Consider the following 24,181-nt stretch of genomic DNA (forward strand, 5'->3'; position numbering starts at 1 on the left):
ATATCTGCACACCCACATTCATTACAGCATTATTCAAAATAGTCAAGATACTGGAACAATATAAAGTGTGCTTCAACAGATGAATGGGTAAAGAAAATGTGGTACATACATACAATGGAATATTATTCAGCCATTAAAAAGGAAATTCTGCCACATGCAACTACATGGATCAGTCTGGAAGGCATTTTGCTAAGAGTTAATAAGCCAGACTGAGAAAGACAAATACTATATGATATTACCCACGTGGAATATTAAGTCGGGGGGGGTGGCTCCAGTTTCATACAAATGGAGAATAGAATAGTGGTTGCCAGGGGCTGGAAGGATGGGGAAATGGAGCAGCATTGATCAAAGGATACAATTTTTCAGCTGTAAGAAGAGTAAGTTCAGAGGAACTAATGCACAGCACTAGTTAATGCCATGTTACTATTTACTTGCAAGTCACTGAGAGCAAACCATAAGCATTCCCATCACAGAAAGAAAATAAAAGTTAACTATGTTAACTATGTGAGCTGATGAATATGTTCACGATCTCCATCTCGGTAATCACTCTATAATGTGTATGTGTATCAAATCATCATGTGTACACTTTAAGTTTTTACAAATATATTTGTTAATTATTCCTTAATGGAATTTTTTAAAAATGCATCACATGTGGTTCCCATGAACAGCTAAGGCTTGGCATGGCTGCTGCCACCCTTACTATCTGAGGCTTGGGAGGACCCCGGAAGCAAAGATCTACACTGCCTGCAACAAACACACCCTTACACTTGAACCCCATCGTGAGCGACATCCTGAATTCCCTTTTATTGCAAACATTTTGAAGTTTCCCTGTATGACAAGGGCAAACCTAAAACTGGAATTTGTAACTGTCCTAATAACTACTGGGCAGACCCTACACAGTCCTGTGCAGACTCTAAGCACCAACAGAAGGCTTTTAAATGCCCATCACCAGAGCTGCATCACCAGACAAGGGCCCCTAAGATCAAAAGAGAGTCTGCCACTGTCAGGACAAATTCCTCTGAAATGCGAGAAGGCTGCCTTTCGGGATCACTCACCCCTTCTCACTCCTCTGCCCCTATGGGATGTGGGTGTCACAGTGACAGGGAGAGGGGTTGTAAAATGGAAAACCACGAGGAGAGGGCTTGGCCCCCAGGGATGCCAGGGCAGGACCTCCTCATGGCACCTGGCTGCTGCTTGTCCCCTTTCGCCAGTCTGCCCGATGAGGTCGGGGAAGTTTCCTATTAGAACATGAAAATGAGACAAAACAAACTGATGTCAGAGGGTCTATCCCCACTCTACACTGTAGGCTGCCCATTTTGGAAACAGAAATCGGTATAACTGGCAAGTAAGTGATAGACTTGAATTCAGGGACTCCTGGGTTTGAATCCCAATTGTATAACGTGGCTGGGTCCCATGACCCCTCTCCTCTGTCCCTCAGTTTCTTCATCTCTGGTAAAACATGGAATACTTGCCCCACAGAGCTACTGTGAAACAAGACAGGAAAATCAGATGAGAACGTGCAGGCCAGTGTAGGGAGGGGCTCAGCTCCTGTAAGTGTCCCTCCGCCCCTTCCTGGGCTGGGGCTGCCACTTTCCTTTCTCCTCCAACTGCCTCACTTCCACTGATTCTTCTATAGAAGAATACAGTTTGGGGAGTCCATTGGGGAGACCATCTAGGTCTCACACTACTGAAGGAGAATGCAGGGCAGTGTAATGTCTGCTAGAATCACAAAGAAAACATGGATTCTAACAAGCCAAATTCGGGGTCCGGAGAAAGCTCCTCAGCCTTTCAAGGCTTCCACAACAAAATGAGGGGGTCTGAGAGGATTATTTCAAGGCCCTCTGTCACCCCAACCCTCTGGCAAGACCTGTATTCAGAGGCCCGGCCTCGGAGTCACAGAATCTGAGGCGTGCCTAATATTTCACACGTTAAGAGTCATGAGATGACCAACTAAAATCCGGGGGACCAGCACCTCAGAGGGCACTTCTCCTCCAGAATCTCTAGATCAGTGGCTCCCAAAGGGCACGACATCACCTGGGGCCTCCATGAAAATACATATTCCTGGCCCTACCCTCAGAGATTCTGTGGGTTTGGGATGGGTTTGTAGAACCTGGCAGTGTCCAATGCCATAGTCAGGGGCGCAAATCCTAACAAGCAATAAGAAAAGTTTCAACTTCTTGTGACTCAGGTAGCTCCACTCCCACCCCATATGGCTCTGGGCTCACGCTGAATACCCATGGCCCCAATACTTCCCTTCTCTGAGCCGGTTTGCTCCTCTGGAAAATGTGGCTAGTAACACCCTCTCTCAGGGACTGGGCTATCATTTTTGAAGATGGGTTCCCTGGGCCATGAGTCTGCTCTTCAACGTATTAAGGGGTCTCTTTGCTTATCAAAAGTGCCAGGAGAAGGGTGCCTGGGTGGCTCAGTTGTTATTAAGTGGAAGGCATCTGCCTTCCACTCAGGTCATAATCCCAGGGTCTTGGAATCGAGCCCCGCATTGGGCTCCCTGCTCCCTCTCTCATTCCTCCTGCTTGTGTGTTCCCTCTCTCACTGTGTCTCTCTCTCTCTGCCAAATACATAAATAAGATCTTAAAAAACAAAAAGTGCCAAAAGTACAGACTTAAACAGTCAACACTGTAGCATTTCAACCCTCCAAATGTTCTTCCAAGAATGACCAATCCAGCTACACAGAGCCCTGATCAGGTGAGATCAGGAGCCTCCGTACACCTGTGTGTGCCTTCCACAAACACAATCTTTGCTGTATGAACATCACAAGCACGGCGTCTGGAGGCTGACTGAGGCTTGAATCCCAGCTCTGCCCCTCAGCAGCTACGTGACCTCAGCAATAACATTTACATTTACAAAAAGCAGGAAAATACTTCCTCATCAGATCATGGTAAGGATGGACACGGTAACAAATGTAATGCGTGGGCATTTACAGACACTGTCAGATTGACAGCCCCTGGCCTTCCTGTGTTAGCTGCAGGTGGGAAGAGGGGTAGAATCCTAATTAGGCACTAACCTTATTTGATTAAAAAAATAGGTTTACTGACATCTAGCTCATAGGCCATACCACTGACCCATTTAAAGTGTACAATCCAATGGGCCTCAGAACTCTGCTGAACCATGCGGCCATCACAACTCGAGAGCACTTCTGTCACCCCAGAGAGAAACCCTGCATATAGCCCTTGCCACCCAATCCCGGCAGTGCCCCAGCCTGCCCCAGGGAACCACTAATCTACTTCCCATTGCTCTAGATTTGCCAATTCGGCGTATTTCATATAAACACTATTATATGTGACCTTTTGTGACAAGGTTCTTTCATTTAGCATGTCTTTAAGGCTCATCCGTGTTGTGCTATATATGAGTATTTTGCTCCTTTCTGTGACTGAACAATATTCCATTTTATGGAAAAACCTCATTTTATGTATCCATTCATCCACAGATGAACCTTTGGATTAGGGCTGTTATGAACAAGTGCTATACAAACTACTATGAACATTCATGTTCAAGTTTTTGTGTGGCTGTCTTCACGTCTTGGGTAGGTATACCTTGGAGGGGAATTGCTGGGTCATAAACTCTGGGCTACACCTTTGGAGGAACTGCCAGACTGTTGTTCAAAGCCGCTGCACCGCTGGACTTCCTCAGCAGTGTAAGAGGGTTCCAATTTCTCTACATCCTCGACAATTTATCTTTTTTACAGCTGTCCTTGTGAAGTGTGAACCTTGCATTTTTATTAAGTTCTACTATACTTCCAGTGGAACAGAGTAGAGAGCCCAGATATGGACCCTCAACTTTATGGTCAAATAATCTTCAACAAAACAGGAAAAAATATACAGTGGAAAAAAGTCTCTTCAATAATGGTGCTGGGAAAACTGGGCAGCTATATGTAGAAGAATAAAACTCGACGATTCTCTTACACCATACACAAAGATAAACTCAAAATGGATAAAAGACCTCAATGTGAGGCAGGAATCCATCAGAATCCTAGAGGAAAACATAGGCAGTAATCTCTTCGATATCAGCCACAGCGACTTCTTTCAAGATATGTCTCCAAAGGTAAAGGAAACAAAAGCGAAGATGAACTTTTGGGACTTCATCAAAATCAAAAGCTTCTGCACAGCAAAGGAAACAGTCAACAAAACAAAGAGGCAACTCACGGAATGGGAGAAGATATTTGCAAATGACAGTACAGACAAAAGGTTGATATCCAGGATCTATAAAGAACTCCTCAAACTCAACACACACAAAACAGACAATCATATCAAAAAATGGGCAGAAGATATGAACAGACACTTCTCCAATGAAGACATACAAATGGCTATCAGACACATGAAAAAATGTTCATCATCACTAGCCATCAGGGAGATTCAAATTAAAACCACATTGAGATACCACCTTACACCAGTTAGAATGGCCAAAATTAGCAAGACAGGAAACAACATGTGTTGGAGAGGATGTGGAGAAAGGGGAACCCTCTTACACTGTTGGTGGGAATGCAAGTTGGTGCAGCCACTTTGGAGAAGTGTGGAGATTCCTCAAGAAATTAAAAATAGAGCTTCCCTATGACCCTGCAATTGCACTACTGGGTATTTACCCCAAAGATACAGATGTTGTGAAAAGAAGGGCCATCTGTACCCCAATGTTTATAGCAGCAATGGCCACGGTCGCCAAACTGTGGAAAGAACCAAAATGCCCTTCAACAGACGAATGGATAAGGAAAATGTGGTCCATATACACTATGGAGTATTATGCCTTTATCAGAAAGGATGAATACCCAACTTTTGTAGCAACAGGGACGGGACTGGAAGAGATTATGCTGAGTGAAATAAGTCAAGCAGAGAGAGTCAATTATCATAGGATTTCACTTATTTGTGGAGCATAACAAATAGCATGGAGGACAAGGGGAGTTAGAGAGGAGAAAGGAGTTGAGGGAAATTGGAAGGGGAGGTGAACCATGAGAGACTATGGACTATGAAAAACAATCTGAAGGTTTTGAAGGGGCAGGGGGTGGGAGGTTGGGGAACCAGGTGGTGGGTACTGGAGAGGGCACAGATTGCATGGAGCACTGGGTGTGGTGCAAAAACAATGAATACTGTTACGCTGAAAATAAATTTAAAATTTAAAAAAGCTGATGAATAATTAATTCAAGTCAGCCTGTGAATGTTAAACAATATTGCATTACAAAATAAATCAATTATATTTTTAAAATTAAAAAAAAAAGACAATATCCCCTCAGGGAAAGGTTACAACAGAATGATAAAAACAGAAGAAAGGTGAGACAGAACAGCACCAGAGAGGGTACATGGCATACTGGCTTTGTTGTATGTGGGACACTTGCAGGGTTAAAGAAAAATGCTTCAAGCCTATTTCTTCCCTCTTACTGTTCCATTCCCTTGAATTCACAAAAGACTTTCTGCATCTGTTAAAAAAAATAATAATAATGTCTTTTTCCAAGTGAACCAACATGGTTACATGCCCGACAAAGCTCTCAATTCAAATGTCAGCCAACAAGCTGATTTGGGTTTTGTAACACTTTCCTCCTCTGGAAAAAACCTACTGCTCAACATGAACCTATCACACAGACCGCAGCTGCTGTCTGCCAACTGAGGATCTAAAATAAATTCCTATTTCTGAACCCTAATGGCTCCTCTCAGGGTGGTGTCTAGGTGCTTCAGTGAAAGCCACTTTCCTAGAATGAACAGCTCTGATTTCCTAGGTCATTACCAATCTCTACCTTCAGGATGCCCCAATCTAAGGAGTGCTTCTTCTGTTTTTAGCTTGAAGGATTTGAGGTACGCCTCAAATAGCCCTTAAGCCTCAGGCCAAATCAGCCCTTATGGGAGGCTTAGCACCCACAAACTCTGTAATCAGATGGCAACAAGGGGAGGGGGAGCTGCTGTTAGGAACCTCGGCCATGCCCAAAGCACTAGCAAGGAGAAAACAGAAGAAAAGGAGGAAGATGGAAAGGGTGCTGGCGGAGGCAGGGCATGGGACACTAAAGGAGGAAGAAAACAGTGCTGCTGGGAAAAGATCAGCAGCACAGACTGCCTCTCCTGTTTTGAGAGATGGGTTTGCTGGCCCTCGTGATGATTCTGCAAGGACAAGCCAAAGGAGGCTGTGCTGTCACTGTCAACAATGGGTTACCCTGCGGGCCAGACTGCCTTCCAAGACCCACAGGTTTCTTGCAAGCATTGTCTACAAATGGAAAGGTTTTATTCTTATGTTTTTCAAATATGCATTGATCCAGTATGAATGATGAAACACTTCTCGTTTGTAAACATGTAATGACTTTAGTCACTGTACTTTTTTCTAAGCACTGGACAACTAAAGCAAAACTATTACCACAAGTCCGTGAAGTTTTTCATGTTAACGGGGGGCTTTATTTTCAGGAGGTATAAGGCACCTTCAAGAAGGAGCTCATAAAAAAAAAAAAAAAAAAAGAAGGAGCTCATGTACTATAAATTTTATACATATATATATGTATATATATATACATATATATATATATGAAGACAGTTAGGTCTAAATGTCCACAAATAAGAGACAGAAAAAATAAGCATGGTATAGCACAAGGGTCAGCAAACCATGGCCCATAACCTGTCTCTGTAAATAGTTTGACTGGAACGCAGCCATGCAACCTGTTTGTGTATTGTCTCTATGTTGTACAATATAGTTGGGACAAAGACCGTATGGCTCAGAAAGCTTAAAGCAATGACTATCTACCCCTTGAAAGTTTGCAGACCCCTGGTATAGCATATCCAGAAACACACTGCAGCTAATTAAAAATAAGTCAACACCAACTATACATATGAACAGGGAAAGATGTCCAGATCCTCTGACTGCCTTCTGAAGGGAGTGGGCCCCGTTGGCTTGTTTGGGTTGTATTCCACAAAGGCAGAAATTCCAACGCTGAGGAAGAATGCAAAATTGGGAGAGAAAACCAGACTCTGACTGGGGTAGACCCTGCACTGTATGGCCCAAGTCTGGCCCCAACTTTTGAGAGGCCCAGTAGTCCCTGAAGACACCACCCCCACACCTTGACTCACACAGGGAGAAGGAGAAGGAGCTCATGTACTAAATTTTATACATATATATATGTATATATATACATATATATATATATATATATATATATATATATATATATATATATATATGAAGACAGTTAGGTCTAAATGTCCACAAATAAGAGACAGAAAAAATAAGCATGGTATAGCACAAGGGTCAGCAAACCATGGCCCATAACCTGTCTCTATAAATAGTTTGACTGGAACGCAGCCATGCAACCTGCTAAGGACTGGTGAGGGCTGAGGAGGAAACATCCCTTCTTCCCACCTGGTTCTGAAAACGATAAAGAAGAGTAAGGGGCGGAGCAAGAAGTCAGAGAAGTAGGAGACTGAGATATCATCAGGTCCCAGGAGTTCAGCTAGGTAGTTATCAAACCATTCTGAACACCTACAAACTCAACGGGAGACAGAAGAGAAGAAGAGCAGCAATTCTAGGAACAGTAAATCGACCACTTTCCGGAAGGTAGGACGTTTGGAGAAATGAATCCGAAGCAATGGGAAGATAGACCGCTGTGGGAGGGGTCGGTTCCTGGCAAGCTATGGAACAGCGGAGCACAAAATCAGAACTTTTAGAAGTCTGCTCCACTGAGGGACGTCGCTCCAGAGGCTAAGCAGGGGTGGAGCCCTCTTGGAGACAGTGTGATCTCAGGACCCGTGGAGTCACAGAAAGACTGGGGGTGTCTGAGTATGGCAAAGCTCCCAGGTATTGGAGCAGGGAACTCGGCTGCAGAAACAGAGCCAAGGATGGGGGGGCGGGGGCGGGTCTCAGCTCAGGGTTACCTTAAACTGTGATCCAAGTCACAGTCGGGCCACTGCTCTTCGAGCAGGGACCCCCACAAGTGGCAGATCCAGAGAGACCTTCTCCTTCCTCCTCTAAGCAAAGTGGCATGGGAGTCAGTGGCAGGAATCTGGTGGGTTTGGAGACTCCAAACAGGGCTTTGCTCCAGAGATAGAAAAGCTCAGTCACAGGCCAGGTAGGCTCTAAGTGCAGCTGGAGGCCACGGAGGCGGGAGAGATTGACTGTTTTTCTCTGACAGCGCACTGAGGAGTGGTGCCCTGAGCTCTCAGTTCCTCCAGGCCAGAGTCCGGGAGGCCACCATTTTCATTCCCTCCTCCAAAGCTGTACGGAAAGCATTTAGGGAACAAAAGCTACCAAGAGCAAACCCAAGCAGATTGCTTAGCCTGGCCCCTGGCAAGGGTGGTGCAATTCCACCTCAGGCAAAGACAATAGAGAATCACTGCAAGGGGCCCCTCCCCAAGGAGATCAGCAAGAACATCCAGTCAGGACCAAGCTCACCAATCATGGAGAACAGCGGAAATCCAGAGCTGGGGAAAAGTAACACATAGAATTCAGGGCTTTTATCCCATGATCCTTTAATCTTTCAAAGTTAAATTTTTCAAATTTTATTTTTTTCTTATTCTAGTTTTCCCTCTCTCCTATTTTAATGTTTTTTAACTATTTTATCTTATCAGTATCTTTTTAAAAATCCTTTTTAACTTTCATTTAGTCATATTTTATCCCTTCATTGTAAATACCCTTATCATTTATAAACATATAGGGTTTTTTTTTCCTTTAAAATTGTGGCATACAATTTCTTCTAATAGATCAAAATACACCCTGAATCTAGTGCATAGCTTTATTCTAGTCTCCAGCCTCAATCAGTCTTTCTCTTTTTTTCTTTTTTCAACCAACTTCTTATCAATTCCTTTTTTAGAATCCTTTTTAATTTTTATCTTTAGAGTCATATTTCATACCTTCATTGTGTTCACCCTTATTTTTGTGTATATATAGAAGTTTTTCTACCTTTAAAATTTTGGTAGGTAGTTTCTTCTAACAGAACAAAATACAACCAAAATCACGTGTGTGTCTCTGTTCTACTCGCCAGTCTTATATATAGATATAGATATAGATAGGTAGATATTATATATATACTATATAACATATAATATAATACACACACACACACACACACACACACTTTTTTTCTTATTTTCCCCCTTTCTTCTCCCCCCCTCCCCCAAGTTTCAGGTCTCTTCTGATTTGATTAGTGGTTATTTTTCTAGGGTTGCTGCTACCCTTTTAGCATTTTGTTCTCATTCATATATTTTATCTGGATAAAATGACAAGGCGGAAAAACTCAGCACAAAAAAAAGAACAAGAGGCAGTACCAACAATTAGGGACCTAATCAATATGGACATTAATAATATGTCAGAACTAGAGTTCAGAATGACGATTACCAAGGTGCTAGCAAGGCTTGGTAAAAGCATGGAAGATATTAGAGAATCCCTTTCTGGAGAAATACAAGAACTAAAATCTAACTAAACTGAAATCAAAAAAGCTATTAATGAGATGAGATAAAAAATGGAGGCTCTTACTGCTAAGTACATGAGGCAGAAGAGAGAATTAGTGATATAGAAGACCAAATGATAGAGGATAAAGAAGCTGAGCAAAAGAGACACAACTACTGGACCAGGAGGGGAGAATTCAAAAGATAAGTGACACTATAAGATGAAACAATATTAGAATAATTGGGATCTCAGAAGAAGAAAGAGAGAGGGAGCAGAAGGTATAATGGAAAAAGTTATAGCAGAGAATTTCCCTAATATGGCAAAGGGAACAAGCATCAAAATCCAGAAGGCACAGAGAATTTCCTTCAAACTCAGTAAAAATAGGTCCACACCCCGTCATCTAATAGTAAAACTTACAAGTCTCAGTGACAAAGAGAAAATCCTGAAAGCAGCTTGGGACAAGAGGTCTGTAACATACAACGGTAGAAATACTAGACGGGCAGCAGACCTATCCACAGAGACCTGGCAGGCCAGAAAGGACTGGCATGATATATTCAGAGCACTAAACGAAAAAATATGCAGCCAATACTATATATATCCAGCTAGGCTGTCACTGAAAATAAAAGGAAAGATAAAGGGCTTCCAGGACAAACAAAAATTAAAAGAATTTACAACCACCAAGGCAACCCTATAGGAAATATTGAAAGGGGTCCTCTAAGCAAAGAGAGAGCATGAAAGTAGTAGACCAGAAAGGAACAGAGACAATATACAGTAACAGTCACTTTACAGGCAATACTATGGCACTAAATTCGTATCTCTCAATAGTTACCCTGAATATAAATGGGCTAAGTGCCCCAATCAAAAGACATAGGGTATCAGAATGGGATTAAAAAAAAACAAGACCCATCGATATGCTGTCTACAAAAAACTCAATTAAGACCCAAAGACACCTCCAGATTGAAAGTGAGGGAGTGGAAAACAATTTACCATGCTAATAGACATCAAAAGAAAGTTGGGGTGGCGATCTTTATAAAAGATAAATGAGATTTTACTCCAAAGACTATAAGAGATAAGGAAGGATGCTATACCCTACTTATAGGGTCTGTCCAACAAGATCTAAAAATTTTAAATATCTATGCCCCTAACATAGGAGCAGCCAATTACATACCAATTAATAACAAAATTAAAGAAACACATCAACAATAATACAATAATAGTAGGGGACTTTAACACCACCCCCCTCACTGAAATGGACAAATCATCTAAGCAAACGATCAACAAGGAAATAAAAGCATTAAATGACACACCGGACCAGATGGACATCAGGTAGATATATTAAGAACATTTCATCCAAAAACAATAGAATACACATTCTTCTCTAGTGCACATGGAACATTCTCCAGAACAGATCACATTCTGGGTCACAAATCAGGTCTCAACCGGTACCAAAAGATTGGGATCATTCCCTGCATATTTTCAGACCACAATGCTCTGAAGCTAGAACTCAAACACAAGAGAAACACTGGAAAGAACTCAAATACATGGAAGCTACAGAGCACCCTACTAAAGAATGAATGGGTCAACCAGGAAATTAAAGAAGAATTGAAAAAATTCATGGAAACAAGAGAAAATGAAAACACAACTGTTCGAAATCTGTGGGGCACATCAAAGGCAGTCCTGAGAGGAAAGTATATAGCAATATAAGCCTTTCTCAAGAAACAAGAAAGGTCTCAAGTACACAACCTACACCTACACACCTATACAACTCTATACCTAAAGAAGCTGGAGAAGGAACAGCAGAGAAAACCTAAACCCAGCAGGAGAAGAGAAATAATAAAGATCAGAACAGAAATCAATGAAATAGAAACCAAAAGAACAGTAGAACAAATCAATGAAACTAGGAGCTGGTTCTTTGAAAGAATTAATAAGATTGATAAACCCCTGGCCAGACTTATCAAAAAGAAAAGAGAAAGGACTCAAATTAATTAAAATCATGAATGAAGAGGAGAGATCACAACCAACACCAAAGAAATATAAACAATTATAAGAACATATTATGGGCAACTATATGCCAGCAAATATGACAATATGGAAGAAATGGATACATTCCTAGAGACATAGAAACTACCAAAACTGAACCAGGAAGAAACAGAAAACCTGAACAGACCCATAACCAGTAAGGAGATTGAAGAAGCCATCAAAAATTTCCCAACAAACAAGAGCCCAGGGCCAGACAGCTTCCCAGGGAAGAACATTTAAAGAATTAATACCTAGTCTTCTGAAACTGTTCCAAAAAGTAGAAATGGAAGGAAAACTTGCAAACTCATTTGATGAGGCCAGCATTACCTTGATCCCAAAACCAGAGAAAGACCCCATCAAAAAGGAGAATTACAGACCAATATCCTTCACGAACACGGACGCAAAAATTCTCACTAAAATACTAGCCAATAGGATCCAACAGTACATTAAAAAGATTATTCACCATGACCATAAGATACCTAGGTATAAACCTAACCAAAGAGGCAAAAAATCTATACTCATAAAACTATTAAGTACTCATGAAAGAAACTGAGGAAGACACAAAGAAATGGAAAAACATTCCATGCCCATGGCCTGGAAGAACAAATATTGTGAAAATGTCTATGCTCCCTAAAGCAATCTACACATTTAATGCAATCTGTATCAAAATACCATCAATTTAAAAACAAAAAAATTTTAGGGTCCAATATAATATTTCAAGGGTGAAAAACAAAACAAAACAAAATACCGTCAATTTCTTTTCAAAGAAATGGAACAAATAATCTTAAAATTCATATGAAACCAGAAAAGACCCCAAATGGCCAGAGGAATGTTGAAAAAGAAAACCAAAGTTGGCGGCATCAAAATCCCACACTTCAGGCTCTATTACAAAGCTTTCATCATCAAGACAGCAGGGTACTGGCACTAAAACAGACACGTAGATCAATGGAACAGACTAGAGAGCCTAGAAATAGACCCTCAACTCTATGGTCAACTAATCTTCAAAAAAGCAGGAAGAATGTCCAATGGAAAAAAGATAGTCTCTTCAACAAATGGTGTTGGGAAAATTGGACAGCCACATGCAGAAGAATGAAACTGGACCATTTCCTTATACCACACAAAAATAGGCTCAAAATGGATGAAAGACCTCAATGTGAGACAGGAATTCATCAAAATCCTTGAGGAGAACACAGGCAGCAACTTCTCCGACCTCAGCCACAGCAACTTCTTCCTAGAAATATGACCAAAAGCAGGGAAACAAGGGCAAAAATGAACTACTGGGATTTCATCAAGATCAAAAGCTTTTGCACAGCAAAGGAAACAGTCAACAAAGCCAAAAGACAACTGACAGAATGGGAGAAAATATCTGCAAATAACATATTGGGTAAAGAGCTAGTATCCAAAACCTATAAAGAACTTATCAAACTCAACACCCAAAGAACAAATAATCCAATCAAGAAATGGGCAGAAGACATCCAAATGGCCAACAAACATATGAAAAAGTCCTCAACATCACTTGGCATCAGAGAAATACAAATCAAAACCACAGTGAGATACCACCTCACACCAGTCAGAATGGCTAAAATTAACAAGCTGGGAAACGACAGATGCTGGCGAGGATGCGGAGAAAGGGGAACCCTCCTACACTGTTGGTGGGAATGCAAGCTGGTGCAGTCACTCTGGAAAACAGTATGGAGCTCTGCAAAAAGTTGAAAATAGAGCTACCCTATGACCCAGCAAACGCACTACTGAGTATTAACCCTAAAGATACAAATGTAGTGATCCGAAGGGGCACGTACACACAAATGTTTATAGCAGCAATGTCCACAATAGCCAAACTATGGAAAGAACCTAGATTCCATCAACAGATGAATGGATAAAGAAGATGTGGTATGTATATACAATGGAATACCATGCAGCCATCAAAAGAAATGAAATCTTGTCATTTGCAACAACGTGAATGGAACTAGAGGATATCATGCTGAGCAAAATAAGTCAATCAGAGAAAGACAATCATCATATGATCTCTCTGATATGAGAAATTTGAAAGGCAGGGTGAGGAGGGGTTTGCTGGTAGGGAAGGAAAAAATAAAGATGGGATCAGGAGGGAGACAAACCATAAGAGACTCTTAATCTCATGAAACAAACTGAGGGTTGCTGGGGGTGGGGGAGTAGGGATAGTAGTGGGGTTATGGACACTGGGGAGGGTATGTACTATGATGAGTGCTGCAAAATGTATAAGCATGATGATTCACAGACCTGTACCCAAATAATACATGTTAATTTAAAAAAAAAAAAAGAAAAGATTAAGGATGGAAGTTCACATATAACCACGGCTTTAAGGCAGTTCACCTACACGGAACCCCAGAATCAAGCACACATCCCCACTGAGGTGGAGCTGTGCCAGGCTCCCCGACTGGTACACTGATGCCCACTGAAATGGAGGTGACAGGCCCATCCCATCGATGTGAACCAGATCCCCATGTCAGGACAGCACGGTACACCCTGGACAAAAACACACCCAACCTATGGACCCTGGTCCCTCTGAGGGCAGGGTGTGAGGGCATTTTCACTGTAGCACACACTAGACATAGCATCTCAGGCAGTTTGTTCAGGATAACTATGAGGCTTAAATAAAACACTGCACACCAAGGCCTGAGCATATCGCCTCACATCCAGCAATGCTAGTATTTAATAAATGTTATTGTCTTATGTTTCCATCGTAGTCCAGCTTTATGACAGGTACATATTTGCTTCTGTGATATATAACACCAGCGGACTTCCTCACAGTGGTCCTGAATGTTCACTGACAGACATGAGAGCACTATGAAAAGTGTAAATACCGAGCCAAGATCTAAAAAGTACTAATTAGGGGGGCCTGGGTGGCTCAGTGGGTTAAGCCTCTGCCTTCAGCATCGGGCTCTCTGCTCAGCAGGGAGCCTGCCTCCACCTCTCTCTCTGCCTGCCTCTCTGCCTACTTGTGATCTCTACTTGTGATTTGTTTTATTAAATAAAATAAATAAATAAAATAATAAAATAAAAAGTACTAATTAGTACATGTTTTTATATAAAAACCATTCCTGGAGGGAAGCTGATAGCCTCAAATATTTTTAAAGGAAAAAAAGGCGGGGCGTAAAGACTCTTAATTAAAAATGTCCAACTGAGCCCAAAAATTCATCTCCTATTCCTCCCAAACGCCCACTAAAATGACAGAAAAGCAGCAGAATAAGAGTTAAACACCCACGGGAAAAAGAATGGATAAGGGACATATCTAATAAGAGATTCAAACACATACTGGAAAACTGCCAACAATGGGAGGTCTGCTAAGGCAGGCCCCGCTCTCTCCTGTATTTAATGACCGAACTTTCATTCTGTAACAAATCAGAGACAGACAGTGCCCCGACTGTCCCTCCCACTACCGATTCCCTGGTCCCTAGTCAGTGAGGCCAACAAGGGGAGAGGCAGCATCTCCTGGGGCCTCTGCAGACGTGTCCCAGACGCTTAGCCTTTCCACTGGGTCGGGGGTCAGAGCTGATACACAGGGCGTCCACCCCCCATTCCTGCCCAACAATCTCCTTTCCAGACTGGAAATCAGAACCGAAAAACATGGTGTGGTTTGCTCCAGCTCAGTGCAGCTGGGGGTAACGCCCCGCCGAGACCCCGGCCAGCCCCGCACTCCCCATACTCCCCACTCAAAGCCACCCACCGCCAGCTCATCCCTAAAGCTGATGGTATCAGAACATAATAAGCATACAACTCCTCGCCCTTTTACAGGCGCTGAGGCAGGGGGGAGGTAGGACACCGAGAGGAAGGCCCCACACAGAGCCCTCACAGCCCCCTCTCTCCTTACAGTGCGGGGCCTTCCTCCTCCTTCCTGCAGGACTGCGGTCCGTGTTGAGCGTATCAGAGGCGCTGCGAGGACGGCACATCCATCTCCACGTACTGCTCCAGAATCCGCAGAGCCTGCCCTGCCCCCCCACCCCCTCCACCTCCCCAACAGCCCCCCCCGCAGATACCCTTCAAAGCCTGAGAAGCAGCCACCGCTCCACCGCACAAACAAAGAAAGCAAAAGAAGTAGGATTCAGTAAACAATTGTTTAATAGAAACCATTCACTGACTATAAATGATTCTATACAAAATAAATCTTTGTCACACCCACCACAGGAGGTGACCCAACGCATTAGGTGAAGTTACCTAAAAGGCGTTTGCAAACTGTTTAGAATCTCAGCAGAGGCCTGCAGAATCTTTAGCTCTTCTGTCCACAGTGTTTCTACCAAAGTTAGTTGGTTTAGCAAAGCCACTTCTTCATCTTTCATATGAGAAACCTGGAAAGTATTTTAAAATTAATTTTTTACTGTAGTAAAATATAAACAAACATAAAATTTACCATTATGACCACTTTTCCATGTACAGTTCAATGGCATTAAATACACTCTAAGTGTTATGTCACTGTCACCATTAAGTGTCCCCAGGAGTCCTTCAACGTCTCTAACAGAAACTTTACACCCATTACACACAAACCCCATACCCCTCACCCTCAGCCCCTAGGAACCTCTACTCTACTTTCTGTCCCTATGAGTTTGCCTATGCTGGACAGTGGAATCATACAACATTCGTCTTCTTGTATTCTGGTTTATTTTACTGAGCATTATGTCTTGAAGGTTCATTAAAATTATTTTTCAATCTCAGTAATGTTTTCATTAAAATGAGCTGGTTTCTCAGGGCACCTGGGTGGCTCAGTTGGTAAAACTGCCTGCCTTCAGCTTAGATCACGATCCCAGGGTCCTGGGATCAAGCCCCACTGGGGCTCCCTGCTCAGCAGGGAGTCTGCTTATCCCTCTGCCCCTCCCCCTGCTCATTCTCTCTCTCCCTATCTCAAATAAATAAAATCTTTTTAAAAAAAGATTTTTTAAAATCTTTTAAAATTAAAATAAATTTAAAATTATATTTAAAATTAAAATGCAATCTTTTTGAAAAAATATTTCCCATTTAATGAAAACAACTACTAAATAGAAATATTTTTAAAAGTACTTGAAAATTCATGCAATAATTTTACCTACTGAATCTATAAGCACAATGTTAACAGTCAAAAACCCCAGAAATTACATCAACATTCATCTATTTAAGGCATCAAAAGAATGCAGTATTCTAGAAACATACCTTTTGCAGCATAGCATTGGTTTCCTCTATGAAATAATGGCATATTTTCTGGGCTATGACCAAACTTCTCTTCTCATTTGTATCTGAAATGATTTCCCCAAGAAGTACTTTCTTCCAGCATGTACTAAAACCAAATTGTTCAATAAGGTAATGTCAGCAGGCTCTCAAAAGGTAAAGAAGGCTTTTTACACTTCAACATAACTCTTCTCCAATTTTTCCAGAAGCATAATAAACGCATTCCATTAGCACATTCCCTGAAAGCATCTAGCACATGCAGCTCCTGTTGCAGCAGACAAGGTACAGAAGGAGGAGAAACAACTGACAGTAAGAATCAAGGGGACTGACGCTTTGTAGGGAGGGACTGAATCTGATTATCGCTGCAACTGTGTCAGGCACGCGAGTGAGTGCGACATGTCCGCCAGGCATGGACACAGAACAGAAGACGGAGGTGACTTCCGTCCTTAGACACAAGGACTAAGGCTGAGGAGCAAAGACAGTAGAACTTTCCTTTTCTTCAAGTGACAGTCGTTGCTAAACTACGGCAAACTGAAGAGAACACATTTCACAAGGTAAAAGGCTCTGGAGATGGAAAGAGGAATCGACAGTGAAGGCCTTCTGTGCATGGAGGTCATTCCCGTTTTGCACTGTGAAAATACGCAGGAAATGCGGTTCCAGGGGCACTTGGGGCCAATTCCCTTCAGGCAGAGGAGTAGAAGTGTTGCAGGGTAAGCGAGAGGGAGCCACAGCAAGATGCCGAGCCAGACAAGGGCAAAGCCAAAACCACGTGCTGGCAAGAAGCACTAAGCAGAGCAGAAGAGGGTGAAGGAATAAATTCTGGATGCCGAGAGTCCAAAGCGGAATGGCTTAGGAGGGGAAAGATAAGGTGAAAACTGCCCCATCAGAGTGGAAGTATACAGATGTCACTTAGAAATTCAGGACAGCTCATAAGCCATGGAGAAGTCTGACAAGTCTTCAGCCTCAGAAACAATGGAAACCTCAGGAATAGCTAAGTTCTCAGGGAAGAAAGGAAGGAAGGAAATCACCATCTGCCCAGCACGGGGTTTCCTATAAAACAATTATCTATTTAACTCTTCACAATTACCTAGTAGAGAAAGCATTTAGTATCCCCAAGTTTGACACAAACTAAGACTTGGGAATGGTAAGGAACTCACTCTAGGTGACAAAGCTCAGGAGAGGCAGAAACCGCATGCGAACAACATTCGGCCAAACCGCCACCTGTTCTGCCACATCACTCCAGACTGTTAGGAGGAACTCAAAGAGGGAGGAAAAGGGGCCTCGGGGTGTCCTCTCAGACCCTCTGCCATGAAGGATTTACAGAACCTTACAAGGGCACACCTGAGAGGAAATACAAGGTTAAGATGAATGGACAGTGAACACAAGACCAAAGGAAAGGTGAACGGAGGAAGGGTCAAATAAACCAGGATAAAGTGCGTGCCTTAAAACCCTGCGTGTCTGGACAGGCCACAAATCTGCCACTGAGTTTTCTAGCAAACAACAGAGAAAACTATCAGATACAGAATCCACAGCGGCTGTAAGATAAAAACACACCATCTGCTGAGAATAAACACAACTATTTCTGGGGTTGAGATGAGGAAGTCATTTTTTCTCTGAGTCCTTACAGCAGAAGAGGTAAGCATTATCCCGACAAGAGTTACTCAATGAGCGCCAAATACTTCGAGGCCCTGTTCCCAGGGCTAACTCTATGCATTAGCTCCTTTGGTCCCTCCCAACTGCTGGAGGAAGGGGTCAGTATCCTCAGCAACTCCTCCTTTCCTATGGTTCCTCTCATGTGAGCCTTTGCAAAGCAATGCACCCAGGCTGAAGAAGTCCCTGCACTGTGCAGTGGACAGTCCTTTCCACGCTGGGGAGGAACCGGCAGCCTCAAGGTAACATTAAGGAGCCTAACCAAGACGTGTGTCTCCACCCGGGCTTCCCCTCTACCTGCCTTCCCCATGGAAATTTCCAGGCCTCTCCTTTAGCAGGGGGCTGGATCTGCACACTGAGGCAGAACCAGAAGGGAGGAGCTGTTTGCCCAAAGACAAAACTTGCTACTCCGGACTTCCCCTTTGAACAGTGCCAAGGCTCACATTTTTTAAAATATTTACTCTATGAAAAGAAATATATATATTTATTCTAGGGTTTCCTGAGGAGTTTGGTCAGTTGGGCATCTGACTGTTGATTTCAGCTCAGGTCGTGCATGATCTCAGCATCCTGAGCTGAAGCTTGTATCAGGCTCCACAGAGCTTGCTTGAGATTCTCTCTCCCCCTCTCCTTCTGCTCCTCCCCCACTCGCATGTCACATGAGCATTCACCCTCTCAAATAAATAAATAAATAAATAAAATCTTTTTTTAAAAATCAACTCTCAACAACTGCAGGTCACCAGGGAAAAAAATACCTGAAAATAAAAAGTTCTCAGGGTCATGTACTCTGATTTTGACTCTAAAGCCAGATTCTAGAAATGTTAAAAACTTAAAAGTGAAATGCTCAGGACATGGGCAAGTTCCCTAAAGAATCAGCCTCCCGTTATACGATGGCATTCCTTTCTCCTCCTAGGCTGTGTATTTGAGTGTACGCCAAGAGACGCCCCAAGGTTATATACAGGTTGTAACTACAGCTCACAACCAACACAGACAACACTTACAATTCTTCAGCCTCCAGACATAACAACTTAAGAGCTGTGAGTAACCTCCAAGATGGTCCATCCCATCCAAATGTTAAATTTCTAAAGCATAAAAACAAATAAGAACACACCGGTCACTTCAGTACTCCATGACACCGTGGCAAATGGCTGAAGAGCCAAACACTTTCTGAAGGGCTAAACATTATGTAAACTTGTGTCTTGGTCACAAAGGCAAAAGAGAAAATTAAGTCTGCAAATACTTAAGAACAAAGCCAGAGCAGGGGAAAAAAAAAAAATCATTTCTGTTTAAAAAGAAAATGTAGGGGTGCCTGGGTGGCTCAGTGGGTTAAGCCTCTGCCTTAGGCTCGGGTCATGATCTCAGGGTCCTGGGATCAAGCCCCACATCAGGCTCTCTGCTCAGCATGGAGCCTATTTTCCCCTATCTCTCTGCCTGCTGCTCTGCCTACCTGTGCTCTCTCTGTCAAATAAATAAAATCTTAAAAAAAAAAAAAAAAGTAAAAGGGGAGCTGGGGTGGCTCAGGTGATTAAAGGTCTGCCTTCAGTCCAGGTCATGATCCCGGGGAGTCCTGGGATCAAGCCTCACATCGGCATGCCCCCTGCTTAGTGGAGAGCCTGCCCCTCCTTCTGCTCCCTCTCCCTCTCTCTCTCAAATAAGTCTTTAAGTAAAAAAAAAAAAAAAAAAGGCGGGGGGGAGGGATAAAAAAACAACTTTCCCACTAATTTCAGTAAGGAGCTAAAATCTGGTTGAGGAAGCCAGAGGCAGAGGGTCAGTGCCACAGGTCCCAGTGAGATGAAAGATGAAGAATCAGAGCTCCCTGGGCATCAAACAAACGGTAACCAGCACAGCCAGAGTGCCCTCACACTGCTGCTGGAGCCATGTAAAACTTCATTTTACTTAGAGAAGAAAATCTGAGAGAGTCTCCACTTGGCATGGAATCACCCAGCCAGCACCCGCAGTCCTGCACCCTAAGTGCCTACACCGTGTTACTGAGTGACTGACCAAGAGCCAGCCTGGCCTGCAGGAGCCCAATGCCATCCCACTGACCACGTATTGGAGACAAACACCGGGCTACCAATCCATACAAACAGGGCTTATACAAACAGGGCTTTCTTTTAGTACAATAATACTTCAACTTTGTATCTTATGTCCCCAAGTAAGTTTCTTGAAAAGTATCTTTACACTTTTTGTGTGCCCCACAGGAAGCACAATTTACTACACATAGTAAATGCTCAATAAATACCTACCTGTCAACTGATACAGTCTGGATGTATCTCGTATCTCTAGAAATGCTACCTCAATTTTCTTACCAGTTTCCTGAAGAAATAATTTTAAGAGACAGAGAAAATACTTACTCTATAAAGTCATGATCCTTCAAAATGGAAATCTTCTTGTTCATTTGTTTATCTGTTGATGGCAGATATTTAACAAGTAGATCTACAAAAAGAAAAAAAAAGTTAACAGAAAAAGGAAATTTAGGGTGTCATCAGACAAAAGTGTGGGCCTTCTACAATTACTTTCCCTTCCACCAACAATCAAGACATGAAATGTGTGTTGTGCATTAACTGATGAACCATTGAACACTACATCAAAAACTAATGATGTATTACACAGTGGCTAACTGAACATAATTTTAAAAAGAGCAAAATAAAAATTTCAAAAAAAAAGACATGTAAACAGTTTTTCCTAATTCACACCAAAAAGCTCCAATCAAGTCCAAATCAAGATCTTTATTAACCCCTGGAAAGCTACAGGATTTCAGGGCAGGGAGGAAAACATCCATAACCTCAACACACATTCCCACTAAGCAAATTAATCCACAAAACCTGGTAATTAAGACAGTGGCAGATGCAGGAAGTTAAACCCACTACCCACTACAAACATGAAGAATTGTTTATAATGATGTTTCCAAAAGTCAGAATTCGAAACTGGGTATTAGTGATTATAATCATAAGCAATTAAAAGTGAACATGTAAAAATTAACAAAGCTTGTTGAGATAGCAGGGTAATGACTGATTTTTCTGTTTTTAAAAATCTCTTTTATATTTCTATGTCTTGGTTTTAAAAATGTAAAAATAACTAAAATGTAAATTTTGTCCAAACTTTGCAAATCAGTATTTCATGGTCAACAATATTAAAATTATTCTGGTAACAGGAGGCTAATCTCAAAGCTAGTTGTCCAAGAGACCCAGCAAGGCCCAGTTTTTGCTTTTAATTTCTATTTTGAGAAATAACACTATTACTCTGCCTATAGGACCGAGTAGTTTCACCCTGAACAAGTTTCTACTTCATACAACTTATATTAAAACTACCCCAAATTATACAGTCAGTAAATCTCTGGCCATATTTCTACAAACTACTCCTCTGCTGCTTCAGGAGAAGGGGGAAAGAAACATTTTTCTATATACTGTTATTAATAGTATATTTGGAATTTCCACAGCATTAATTTAACAGCTAAATTCTTATTTTCAAAAATAGTAATACTGATGATGGCTAATTAGTAGGTCACAGAAAAACATAAATGAAATCAATGTATCATCATGGCATTAACCTCCAAGACAATAACTATGTAATATATTTATCCCTGTCATAGCACCTCATACAAACTGGTAAGAGATACTAGACATGATCTTAGCCAAAAGGCTGAGAAGCAATCACACAGTAAATGCTTAAATTTAATTTTTTAAGTTTTTTGTTTCTCTAATCTATCCTGTATTTAGTGACAGTGATAATGTCTCAGAACAAAAGTTACCATTTCTTCCCATCTTTTTAATTATTAAAATATTACTATATTAATTGATTAGTAATATTAATATATTACATATTAAATGTTATATTATATTCATTTCCTCAGTGGTCTTTCTTTTCTCCCATTCTACTGTCTGACCTAATGCAACAACTTTTCTCAGCTCTTCCTTTCCTCGGTAGTGACCAGAGCCTTGTTTTTCACTTCAACATTCAAATTACAAGGTCAGTGAGTGTCTTCCCCTACCTAGGGGAAAATAAATGATACACATTTTAAGGTTTTGCCATTTTTACTAAAACTTTAAAAAATCCACATCCTCAGATGGCGTTAAAAAAAAAAAAGGACTGTATCTTCGTAGTAAGAACAAAGCTGCTTCCAACCTGCTGAGACATGAACACACGCATGAGGATTCTGGACGGACACGAATCCGTATTCCAGGAGCAGCCGCTGGTTATCATGGGGGCCATAGCAGATGAACACCTGTTCATGTTTCCTGCAGCCTGAAGCCGTTCTGACTTCATAACAGCGAGTTTCCTCATTAAATGCTGCTTTTACCTAGGCAAAAAAATCATTAACGATTTTTTTAAAGCCAAGCATAAAACTGAAAATATTAAGTTTGCTGTATTAAAGTCAGATGCAGCTTTCAAACTCTCATCACAGTGTGAATTCAACCACATGTGGGAACATGCCGGCCCTGCACTTGGGGCTCCTGGGTGCCTCCACGTCCCCGCTCAGTGAGGGGGAGGTGGCCTGCCCAAGGGCTCTCAGGATGGCCAGATGCAGGACACGTGAAAGCGGACAGGTACGCCAGAGAGTAGTTCACTAGTCACACATACAGCCTAGGTAAGGACACCCCAGCCACACAGGGGCTACGCTTGGGAACTGTGGGACCTGCAGGAGCCACAGGAAGCAGGCTCGGGAGTAACAGGAAGTGACCCCGTCTCGTGCGGAGAGATGTGAGCGCTCGCATGAAGAGGCAGACAGGAAGAAGAAACCATTAGGCTGAGGGCCAGGTGATGGGGCCTTTCCCTCTGGGTGGGGGGCATATCCAGGGAGAGCAGAGGAACTCACAGTCAGACCCCTGGGGCCCTGTGATGCCCAAAGATGTCAAGGCAACACAGGAATTTCAGGCCTCACGATACACAGCGTTCGGGCAGCAAGATACTGACTGACACAATGATATGGATTTTGTGACAGTTCTGTTAGTTAACAGACTGCAGAGGAAAGAACCAAGATGACCCACCTGCCCTCCACACTGAGGAGGGGTACAAGAGCTGAGGCCGCCACACTCCACAGTAAAGCCCAGTGAGGACGAGGAGGAGGAACCGGGCTGAAATTCTCAGCTTGCAACATCAACAGATTAGGGCCATGGTTTCAAGTTACTTGCCAAAAGCAGACGGTAATGCGCTTTAGACCAAGGGTCAACAATCTTTTTTCAATAAAGGGCCAGCAAGCAAGTAATTTAGGCTCTGCCGGGGCCACTGGGCCACATACTCACAGGCTGTAGTTTGTGGGGCCCCTATGAAGGCTGTCGAATCACTGGCTTAGAGCACAAACGCACTAACAGCCCGATACAAATAAAGTCACCCCAGTGAGGACTGACTCGGCCCTGTGTCCAGCACCCGTTTACAGGCACGGCACCGACATTAATTCATCAACATCAGCCACAGAAACAGCCATCAAACCTCCATCTCCTTTGCTGAATATTGTCAGAAACGCATCTTTCTCAACAGTAGCAAGCAGACAGGCAAGGAGACTGCCTCTGCCTGAGAAAGCGCAGTACGGGCCTCCCTGTGTTCGCCTCGCACCAGTGCGTGGGCTGGCCGGGGGCCCTCCATCCTCTCCAGGCGGGGTGCAGTACGAAGAGAAGAGCGCGAGCAAGGGCCCAGCCAGTGTACCTCTAACAGACCCTGACAGCTTACAGGCGAGCTGACATAGGGACACCTTTGCCCTCAAAGCCAGGCACCTACCTCAGCATGCCTACCCTAAATCGTCACCTTTATGTGCGATTCGGGAAAGAGCTGCAGACGAGCTCTCTGACTATCTCCCAAAGAGGGATTCTGTAATGTTTCCCAGACTCCTTTTCCCCACAAATATTCATCCATTCAGCAAAGGTTTATCAAGTCTTTACTAGGTGCCTGACCCTCCACTGGGTTACAGGGAGAAAAAGGCACAGTCCCTTCAAATCCTTACACAGCTCAGAGACGGAGACAACAAGTCAATCACTGATCACAG

The 24,181-nt window shown here is 42.7% G+C and overlaps 1 protein-coding gene across 7 annotated transcripts in view; it reads right to left on the reverse strand.

Annotated features, from left to right (window-relative positions):
• Positions 1 to 24,181, reverse strand: part of SETD4 (SET domain containing 4) — an 82,800-nt gene that overhangs the window by 40,589 nt on the left and 18,030 nt on the right. For 5 of the 7 annotated variants that reach the window (XR_004288481.1, XR_004288479.1, XM_032354524.1 and 2 more), the window contains exons 7-11: positions 22,327 to 22,501; positions 20,556 to 20,637; positions 19,203 to 19,283; positions 16,540 to 16,663; positions 15,574 to 15,704 (exon numbers count right to left, since the gene is read on the reverse strand). Coding sequence is in view for 5 of the 7 variants with exons in the window: in XM_032354524.1 (XP_032210415.1) it covers positions 15,574 to 15,704; positions 16,540 to 16,663; positions 19,203 to 19,283; positions 20,556 to 20,637; positions 22,327 to 22,501 (593 nt within the window). In the remaining 2 variants the exon portion in view is untranslated. Of the gene's footprint in view, positions 1 to 15,573; positions 15,705 to 16,537; positions 16,664 to 19,202; positions 19,284 to 20,555; positions 20,638 to 22,326; positions 22,502 to 24,181 lie in introns of those variants that run through there. The other 2 variants (XM_032354564.1, XM_032354553.1) reach the window with 2 other exon arrangements.

The sequence above is a fragment of the Mustela erminea genome, chromosome 1, assembly GCF_009829155.1.
Source record: "Mustela erminea isolate mMusErm1 chromosome 1, mMusErm1.Pri, whole genome shotgun sequence".
In the NCBI taxonomy this organism is placed as follows: domain Eukaryota; kingdom Metazoa; phylum Chordata; class Mammalia; order Carnivora; family Mustelidae; genus Mustela; species Mustela erminea.